We start from the raw sequence: 10,152 nt of genomic DNA, 5'->3' as shown, positions 1-10,152 counted from the left end.
TGTCTTTGCCAATGCTTTCTGCCTGTGCCCCAGCTGAGCTGTCACTGCTCACAGCCCTGTGGGTACGATTAACTCCTGGTAATTTGGGGTGAGACAGAGTGTGCATTGTGGTGGGAGGCAGTGCTGCCTGCCTGGGGCAGGGGCTGTGAGAGTGGGGGGAATTGCCCTTCCTTTGGTTAAAGGGCTGGATCAACCCTCCCTCAGCAAGGTAGAGATGGAAGAAAAACCACTGTGCAAGGTGCAGTGTGGAGGAGGGTGGGTGGGAGCTGCTGTTTCCCCCAGGGCCTTGCTCATGGTTGTTGGGCGCTGCTGTCACCTCCTGCCCAAAGGGAAGTGGCAAGAACCTGGTTCTGCCCTACCTGTTAGTTGCTTATTTTGGACACACAACCATCCCACACTTGCCTGCACAAAGCACCGTGGGGAGCCTCCTTCCGTTCCTGCCATTCCTCTAGCCCACAAGCTTGCCAAGCCACCTTGTTTCCTGGTGGCTCCAGGGCCTGGCATGGCTTGTCCAACAGGGAGAAGAAAGCTGTTCCCCTTCTGGAGGAGCATGGGCTGGGGAGCAGCAGCCCTGCCTTCTGCCAGGTGTAGGGTATGATCAGTCCAAAGCACCCAACCCGGGACTGAGGGTCTTTGGGACAGTGAGGCTGTGCTGATGTTCCCCCCCCAGCCAGCGGGTTGAGGCATCACCCCTCCTGTAGTTGGGCATAGGCACCCTGGAGGGCTGGGCTGTAGAAAGAAAGGTTCCCCTGGTGTTGCTGGAGCCACTGCTGAACATACGTGATGTCCCAAGGGTCATCAGGAGGACTTTCCATCTTGGTTCAAGAAGATGTGGGTGGGAATGAGGGTGGCCTGTGGTGCTGCTGAACTGCGGACCCTGGGGCAGAGGACCCAGCAGCTCATGCACCCACCCCCTGGTCCCCCTGTGGCGTGGGGACCCTCCCTCCAACTCAGTGACAGCCTGGGGACCCTCAGTGAGGTCACCTGGAGCCTCTGCCTGCCTGTGCGAGACAAGAGCCACGGCACAGCACGTTGGTATACATCATACATTTATTAGTGAATATCCCTCTCAAAATCAGCCACAACATTAAAAAAAATAATGATTGCACTACTTGGTCAAGCAGAACTAGCAACTTTCATTTTAAAAAAAGTACAAATCTGTTAAAAATTTCAATCAGTATAATACACATATATATAATACAACATACTAGTTATGTTAAATGCTACAAAACCAATATGATTCCAATGGAATGGAAAAAAAAAACCAAACACTTTTAGAGCTTTAAGAACCTTTTTTTTTTTCTATATATTAGCCTTTTTTCAAATACATACATGGGAAAAATGAGGTAACTGTAAAATGTGCAAGTAACAGAGCAAAAAAAATTATATATATATATTTATATATATATATATATATATAAAAACTTTCTAACACAGAACACATGTCCTAGCACCTTCCGGGGGCCGCGGGGGTCCCACTGGAGGGCCCGGGGACTGGTATAATAGAACAGTAAACAGTCCACTATCCCACCACAGGAAATCATTGGTAAACAGTGGTATCTACAGCGCAGTCAGCAATCACAAACACCCTAAATAATTGTTTTTTAGTATTTTTTTTTGTAATTTTTTTTTTGTAATTTTTTTTTAAATGATACTTTTAGCTGCTCATTGGAATAAATTCTGCAGCACACGAGCTGTGAGCTTTCGAGTCGCCGTCAAAGGACCGTAAGGCTTTCCTGGCTCCCTGGGCACCGCGAGGGCGGGAAGGGACAAGGGGGGCGTCTCCGGAGGCGCGAGGCCGCCGCGCGGCACGGGGACTCCTTTGGTTATCTGTCACTGAGCGAGGGACGGGGAGGGGACCGGGGTCCTGCCCAAGGGGCACCGAGCCCAGCGGTGCCAGCGCCCGCGGCGGAGCCGATGGCACCAGGTCGGGAAAGGGCGGCAAGGAGGAGCCAGCCAATGGCAACACGGCATGTGCTGCCCCCCTGCGCCTGACTGGCTGGGCAGGGAGCGGGGCCCGCCCCCCGGGAGAGGCCCGCTGAGTGGCAGAGGCAGTGCGCGGCCCTCCGCCAATCGGCAGCGGGCCCACCTTCAGCAGCCCGGTGATTGGCATCGCGCCCCAGGCCTATGGCGTGGCAGCGCGGGGAGCACTGTCCCGCCCACCCCAACCCTGCCCTCACACCCAGCCCCGGGGTGGTCGGGGCCCCGCGGGGCCCGGCCCCGCCGCCCGCCCCCCGCCCCGCGGGGAGCAGCCCTCCCCCTCCCGCCCCGGCCCCTTGCACACGCCGCCGCCGCGGGTGCCCCCCCCGGCCGCCGCCTCCCACGCGGAGGGGCGCAGGCCCCGGCGGGGAACGGCCCTGAAAGTCTCACGGTCCTGCTGTGGCGTTGCGGACATGTGCAGTACAGTGCATGGCAGTATCAGCTGAGCACAAAAACCCCTCTCCCCACCCCCCTCACCCCACAGCCGGCTACACGTAGCCAAGACCACGTTCCAAGCTGGTCAGACATGCATGCATATTTGTGAACATTTACATAGGGCTGGCACCGTCCGCTCGGAGGCTGCCAGGCGTCAGCAACGCGCCGCGCGGGGAGGGCGGTGCTGCCCCCCCACCGCCTCCCGTCACCCTCCTCAGTAATTAATCATGCAAAACAACTTCAGCCACGCGGGATTGTTGGAGTCAGGCGGCGGCAGCTCCTCCCCCGGCCCTCGGTGGGCAGGGGGCTGCACGGCGGCCGGGGGCTGCTCACAGCTCCCCCCGCACGGCCGCGGCACAGAAAACACACCGCGAGGTTAGAGATAAACCGCCCACTGCGGGACCGGGGGCACCCGCCGCAGCCCCCCGGCTGGAGGCACCCCCACCACACCGTCCAGCCAGCAGGACAGCGGCGCGGGGCTATTTCGGTTTATGGTGGTGCGACAGAAAAACAACAGTGGGAGCTGGGGCGGCACATCAGGGCCACTGCACGGCCATGGGGCTGGGGTCCCCCTTGGGCCTGGCTGCCTTCCAGCCCCACGAGCTGTGCCGGCTGAGCAGAGCACGGGGGAACGAACGGGGAGAGGGGCCGGGGCCGCACCAGCATCATCCTCCCGCCAGGGAAACACCTGGAGCAGCCATAGCTCTCCAGGGCTCCTGAGGGCAGCTGAGGCAGGAGAGGGGCTGCATGGGGCTGCGTGTGGCACGGGGACAGAGCCATATCTGCCCCGGACACGCCACGGGGTTGCTGGTGTCCCACCTTGGCCACGCTCCACCGGCCGCTTCCTCCGGCTGCCCCCGGGGCTGGCCCGGCGCTCTGGCTCGGGGTGCCGCCGGCATCAAACCCCTGTTGCTCCCTCCTCTCTCCTCCCCGCATCCTCTGCGAGCAACGCCGAGGGGAGGAGCTGCCTGCGCGCCGCTAAGTCAAACGGCCATGGAACCAAAAACATGACGGAAAAGGAAACGGGGGGAAAAAAAAAATCCCAAACTCTACCATGAAAAAAAAAAAAGAAGTGACAAAAGGGAAAAGACACTATTTCCCTAGTGGAGTACAAAGACCTGGAAAGTGATGGGAGCAACAACAGCGTCTTTGGAACACGGAGGGCACGGCCACGCGCCTCCCGCCTCCAGCACAACACGATTCGGGGCCCCAGGAGCGCAGCGGGCAGGCGTCCGGCCGAGTCCGTGCCCCTGCAGGGAGGAGGGGGGCAGGCCAGGAGCCCGGACTGCTCAATGCTCACCACATCTGAGGAGAGGCTTTGGGGAGGGGGGGTAAGCGCAGGGTCAGGCCCTGGCAGCGGCCCCCGCCCCTGGCCCGGCGTCCTCGTCCTCTAGCGAATTGTGCGGCACAGCGCCCGCCAGCCTCAGTCCGCCTCCCGCTGCACCTCCGACGCGTCCGCCCGGCAGATGGGGCATGTGCGGTTTGCCTGCAGGCAAAGGGAGATGGGGCGAGTGAGTGGGCACCCAGGCACCCCATCCCTTCACCGCGGGGCCCAGCAGCACCCCACAGTGTGCCTCACCCTGGGATCACCCCATCCCACCCAGCGCGGTGCTCGGCCCCTCCTCCCAATGTGTCCTCTGTTGCATGGCACCGAGGCCACCCAAAAGGCAGCACCCTGTGCCTGCAGCACCCCAAGAAGCTGCCCCCTCCCTACAGCAGGCACAGGGCAGTACCTTTAACCATTTGTCGACACACTTGGCGTGGAACTCGTGGTTGCAGGGCAGGACGCGGAGAAGCTGCCGGGCCTCGAAGTCGCTGAAGCACACGACACACCTGGGGGAGGCAGCCATCAGCGCGGCACCACTGCACACCCATGGTCCCCCGCCAGACACCATCCTGTCCCCCACCAGGCACCCCCATGCCCCCCACCCTGAGCTCACTTACAGGGTCTGCTCAGACTGGTGGCTCTCGGGGTTGAAGCGGTAGGATGGGAGGTGCTCAATGTCTGCTTTGGTGAGTCCCCGTGGCTTGGCCTCCCCCAGCCGCTCGGCCAGGTTCAGCAGCGCCTGCAGGGAGATGCAGAAGCCAGCTCAGCTCAGTTCACACCCCAGCACAGCACCACTCTGGGCTCCCCACACCCTGGCAGAGCGATCCCAAAATCACCCACTCCATCACCCCATGGGGAAGGAGAGCCAGCATACCTCATAATTCTCCATCTCCACATCATCCACGTCCAAGTCTAGGCTGATCGTTGGCCCCACGGCCGTCGGCGACACAGGAAGCATAGATCTGGGGGGGAAGGATGGGGCGGTCAGCGTCGGCTGCAAACCCCAACCTTTGCCCTGGCACCCCCGGGGGGCAGAGCTGCCTGTGCCAATGCTGTGCCTCCCATCCGCAGTGCCACCCCTGCCCCAAATGTCCCACTGTATCTCCCTGGTACTCACAGGAAATAGGGCAGGAAGCTCGGGTAGTACGGGGGGGGCGGCGGAGGGGGCGGTGGGGGGGGCAGTGCCTGCTGCAGCCGGTACCGCTGGGTGTTCAGCCGCCGGGGCATCATGTGGGGGTATGGCTGCAAGGAGAGATGGGGAGCTCAGAGCCAGGCCAGCCCCACGGCATCGCCCCATGGCATCCCCCCACCCCTCCGTGAGACCGGGACTCACCACGCCGAATGGCAGTTCTTGGTGAAGCGGGTCGTGGGGGAGGTAATGCAGCGGTACGGAGGGGGACAGTGTGGGAGTGTGGTGGGATGGGGGGTAAGTGAAGCCCGCGATGGGGTGCTGCTCCCCTCGCAGGTCCACGTCATTGTCTATCCTCTGCAGAGGCTGTGGGGAAAACAGTTAGGCTGGGAGGAGAGGGCCGAAATTACACCACCCCAGTGCTAGCAGGACAGAGGTAACCTGGGCGTCCCACTCACCACCCCCAGCTCACACCCACGGGGGCTGCAGAGGGACAAGACCTCAAGGTGGTCTTTGTTGGGGCCTCAGGGTGCATCGTATCCCCAGCCTGTGCCCCTGCCCTGACTCACCATGCGCGGGTGCTGGGCTTGAAGAGGTAGGAACTGCCCCAGAGGGGCCATGTGGGGCGGCTGGTGGGGGGGCACTGGCGGTGGGGGTGGGTGCAGGATGTAATGGTCGCTGGAGATGATGGGGGGGAACGTCTGGTAGGAGACGGGGAGCTGTTGCATGGCGCATGCCTGGATCAGCTGTAGGGGAGAGAGAAAAACGGGTCAGACACCCACCATGGGCATGGGTGCACACCTGCCCCCTCCCCAGGGCCTCTAACAGCCTCCACGCCCCCAGAAATTTGCACTCCCAGTGGGTTTAGGTACCCACAGCCCAGGCTGTCCCCAGGTGTCCCCTGTGGGTGTCCCCCCCGTGACTCACCGGGGGCGGGAGGCAGCAGAGCGGGTAGTGCTGTCCACTGAACATCACTGAGCATGCTGGGAGCTGCTGGGTGCTGCACCCAGGGATGTGCTGGCCAGTGTGGATGGGGAAGCCTTGCGTTGTGACAGTGGTAACCGTGTAGGAGAGAGGGACGGCTCCCTGGTGCACCTGAGGACGAGGACCCGAGGGCACAGTCAGGGTACAGCCCCGGCAGAGCTGTCCCCCTCCGGGCAGGAGGCAGCAGGTCACTGAGCACTCAATGCTGGGACACAATCACCCAGCACCTCCATCCCACTGGTGTGGCCAGAGGATTGGGGCTGAGCGTAGGCTTGGGGTTGAGGTGGGTTTGGAGCCCTCTTTGTTCCCCACAGACAGGCTGGCATAGCCACCAACCCAGCATCGCCACCGCAGAACATGCCTGCAGCTGTGACATGAACAACCCTATGAGGGGACCATCCAAGATGGCAGGGGGACCCCAGGATTTAAGTGCTCAAAGGACAAGAGCACCACTAGGCTCAGAGCTGTCTGCTCTCAGCAGCAAGTGACCAGCCAGAGGGGACACAGGGACACATACTGGGACCACTTCCCTGGACACCAGCCCAGGACCACCAGAGTCAACCCTTAGGACTGGGGAAGGGGGCTGCAGCACCTACCTGGTCATGCAGATCCACCATGAATGGGTTCTGGTGGGGAGGGTGAGCGGCTGGGTGAAGCATTCGTGGCGGCGTGCTGGGGAGAGCGTAGACGCGGGGCTCATCTACAGGGATGTGCGGCTGCTGGGGGAAGGCAGGGTGCAGCTGGGGCTCATCCTGGCCAAGGGGGGTTGCCAGAGGTCGGTCGTGTCGTCCCCACTGACGCCTGGCAGGGGGGCTGCAGGGCCACCGCAGGAGAGAAACAGAGCAGGAGTGACCCCCCAGGCCAGGGGCACCGCAGCCCTGAGCAGGGTGGCTGCAGGTGGGACAATGCCAGCCCGGCTCCCAAGGTGAGATGCTCAGGGCATTGTGCCAGGCCAGGCTCCTTGTCTGGCTGGGCAGCTCCAGAACCAGCTCCTCTGCTCATCCTGCACGTCCCCTCCCAGCACAAAAGGGGCCCCTGCTCCCCAGGGACCCATCGACTGGGCCAGGTGGACACGAATCCCTGCTGCAATCTCCCCCAGAGCCTCCTGGGAGCTGGCACCTTGCCCCAGCAGGACCATGGAACTGGCCCCGTGTCCCCACACGCCATGGGTGACAGGGCTGCGCACTGCCCTGCGCCCCGTACCTTCGCCGGAGGTGGTCGGGGCTGCTGCAGGGTCCCCCCGAGACACGGCGCTGGTTAAAAGGGGCAGAGGGTGGCCGCCTATTCACTGCCAGTTCCCATGGTCGCATTGGTGACGTCGGGAGGCAGATGGGCGCACGGGACCTCAGGCTCCAGGCAGGGTGAGACACCAGCACCTTGGATCCTGTGAGAAGGACAGCGGGTCACAGCACCCCAACCCCAGAGGGGCACAGGGTTGCAGGAGCCCCAAATCCTCCCTACACCCCAGGCCTGGGCAGCACCATCCCAGCCTGCTCTCCCGACGCTTGGCTTAGGAGAAGGACGGGAGGAGAGGCAGGGACTGAGCCCAGGGCAGCCACTGCTCCCATAGACGTGCTAGGGAGGCTGCAGCCCACCTGGCTCCTGCCCATGGCCCCTCCTCGCTGGGAGCCAGGTCACCCTTCCCATGCCCGGCCCTGTCACCTGCACCGCACAGTGACTCTGACCACCCCAGTGCCACTCTCCTCACACGGCTCAGCCGCCCGTTCCCTCCCTGCAGGGACAGTAACGCCAAGGGCTGGAGCTCTTGCTGCTTCAGGGCCTAGGCCTGTGATCACCCCATCTCCTCAAGGAAGAGCCTGTTCGCGCCCAGTTACTGTCCCTCCACTGCGCTGGCAGAACCACCTCCCTATGCAAGACATGGACACTGAATGAGAGTTGCACTTGTTTTTAGCACAGAGAAAAGCAAGTGGCGAAGGGCCCCACGGCTGCGGTGGTGTCTCCAGCTGATGGGGAGCTGGGACCACGTGGGGGGTTTCCTGCACATCCTTGGCCAAGGCGGGCTCCAGCGCAGCGCTATGGGCTGCCTGCTCTCGCTGGGCTCCTGCATGTCGTACTCTGGACTGATGCTGCTGCCCCAGTGACGGGCACAGTGGACTGGTGGGGGACAGCGGGGCACATGGTCCTGCTCTGGCTCGGCCTGTGCACGTCAACTCCCTGCTGCACAGCGGGCACAACCACACGGCCACGTGGAGAGGGGACAAACATGGGCTGTGCCTGAAGCCAGGCGAGCAGCTTTGCTGCAGGGCTGCAATGTCACACCTGGGTGACAGGCATCACAAACCACTGTGGGAATTCACCGGTACAAGCCCTGTGCCACACACAGGTCTCTTAAGCTCACCCTCACCTACTGTACCATTTTGGCAGCTGAAGGGAGATTTCTCCATGCTGGGGGTAAAAGGCAAAAAACAAAAGCCGCAGGCCGAGCCCCCCCAGGAGGCTGTCTGTGGCTACACACAGGAAAGAGGCTGCACTCAAGGACATGGTTTTGCCCCACGGGTGTTTTATTCTGTCCCTAAGACTCTACCCACGGTGCCAGGTGGGTGCCCCACCACTGGGCTAGTGGCGGAGGTACAGAAGCAGCCCAGGTTTAACCCTGCTCCCCCAGGAGCCTTCCCAAGGCATCACTGGTTCCAGTTTCACATCCCCACTCAAGACACATGTGGTACAAGGGTCCTGCGTGACCCGGCCAGCACCGTCCAGCCCAGACACCACAGCGATGGGCTGGGGGCCAGGCAGTACCATGGCAGAGGGAAACTGAGGCCATGCAAGGCTCACCTGTCCAGGACCCCCGGAACACCCCAGGCACACACCTCCCACAGGCGGGACATGCTTGACCTGCCCAGAGGCTGGTGGCCGAGGGGCACAGGGTGACCCTGTCCCAGAGGTGCCCAGCCCCATCCTGTCCCAGTCATCGCCCCTTAAGGCACCCACGCTCCCATCCCACGCGGGCACACCCAGCTCCCTCCCTAGCACTCACAGCTGGGAGCCGGCGGCCACCCCAGGCAGGGTCACCGTGACCCCGCGGAAGCCACCGCAGCGCCGGAGCGAAGGGGACCCCGGGCCCCGCAACCCCTCGGTGGGGCGTGGGGGGGCGGCGGCTCCCGGGCCCGCCGAGAACAAAGTTAGCAGCGCGCCAGCGCTCACGCCCGGTGCCATCTGCTCGGGCAGAGCCGGGCTCCGGGGCTGCCGGGGGAGCCGCCCGCCCCGCCATCGCCTCCCCGGGGGTCCTGCCACCCGGCGCCACCCGCCGCAGGGTCCCTCCCGGCACCCCGGGTTCCCCCGCGCCCCGACTGACCCGTCCCGGCCGTTCCCACGCGAGCGCCGCCAGCTCTCCCGGGAGCGGGGTCACCGCTGGCCCCGTCGCACCGGCGCTCCCTTCAGACGGCCGCCCCGCCGACCCTGACCCCAAACCCGAGCGCAGCCCCTGGGGTCTCCGGTCCGGCGGCGCACGGTGAGCGAGCGGCACATCGCGGAGCACCCCGACGGGCGCAAAACCTCGACGGGCGCAAAACCCCGACGGGCGCAAAACCCCGACGGGTCAGCCCAGCTTGCGGCACTCCAGCGGGGCACGCCAGCCTGCTGCCCCCACCGCGGGTGCACGGCCCGGCCGGGAGCCCTGGCCCCCCCACTGTGGCGGCAGCAGCGGCAGAGCACCCCGGTGCCCGGCCGGGCGCGGAACTGTGGCTTTAAGAGCGGCCGCTCCGGGGCCATGTGCTCGGCGCCAAACAAAAGCAATAACAAAGGCGGCCGCCGGGCCCCGCCGCCGCCGCCCGGGGCAGGTGCCGCCGGGGCCCGGGAGGCGGTCCCGCCCCCGCCTCCCCCCGCCCGCACCTACCTGCACCGATGGCCTGGGCCGCCGCTCCGGTGCTGCTGCGGCGCCCCCGCCCCCTCCCGCCGCTCTTTGTTCGCCGACGCCGGGCCCGGGCCTGCCCCCCCACCCGCCCGCCGCCGGCCCTCCCTCCCTCCCGCCTCCCGCCCCCCGCCGGGCCGGCCCCCTCCCCGCCGCCGCTGTTTCCGGTGCCTCTTTGTTTTGCGCGGCGCGGGGCGGCGAGGCCGCCGCGGCGGGCCGGGGCAGCTGCCGCCGGACCGGGGAAGCGGGGGGTGCTCTGCCCCTTTAAGAACGGCGGCGGCGGGACGCACCGGACCGAGTCACAACACTCAGCGGCCCCGGGGGCGCGCGCGGCCGGCGGGGGGGCGGGGGGAGCGGCGCGGCGCGCAGCCGACCCACGTGACCAGGCGTGTCACGCTCCGCAGCCATCTTGGAGGCGCGCGGCCG

General features: G+C 64.5%; 1 protein-coding gene across 1 annotated transcript; it reads right to left on the bottom strand.

The window, feature by feature from the left end:
• Nucleotides 1-2,271: 2,271 nt before the first annotated feature.
• On the bottom strand, nt 2,272-10,025 carry RNF44 (ring finger protein 44; the record flags this gene model as incomplete). Its single annotated transcript, XM_071814900.1, has 10 exons — nt 2,272-3,901; nt 4,149-4,248; nt 4,360-4,481; nt 4,617-4,704; nt 4,860-4,984; nt 5,076-5,237; nt 5,441-5,617; nt 5,799-5,966; nt 6,452-6,668; nt 9,712-10,025. Coding segments are annotated over 10 exons (1,536 nt in total), but the record flags the coding sequence as incomplete, so codon positions are not given.
• Nucleotides 10,026-10,152: the final 127 nt, after the last annotated feature.

Source organism: Patagioenas fasciata, chromosome 14 (assembly GCF_037038585.1).
Source record: "Patagioenas fasciata isolate bPatFas1 chromosome 14, bPatFas1.hap1, whole genome shotgun sequence".
Classification (NCBI taxonomy): domain Eukaryota; kingdom Metazoa; phylum Chordata; class Aves; order Columbiformes; family Columbidae; genus Patagioenas; species Patagioenas fasciata.
This window is presented reverse-complemented; position numbering and strand designations above follow the sequence as displayed.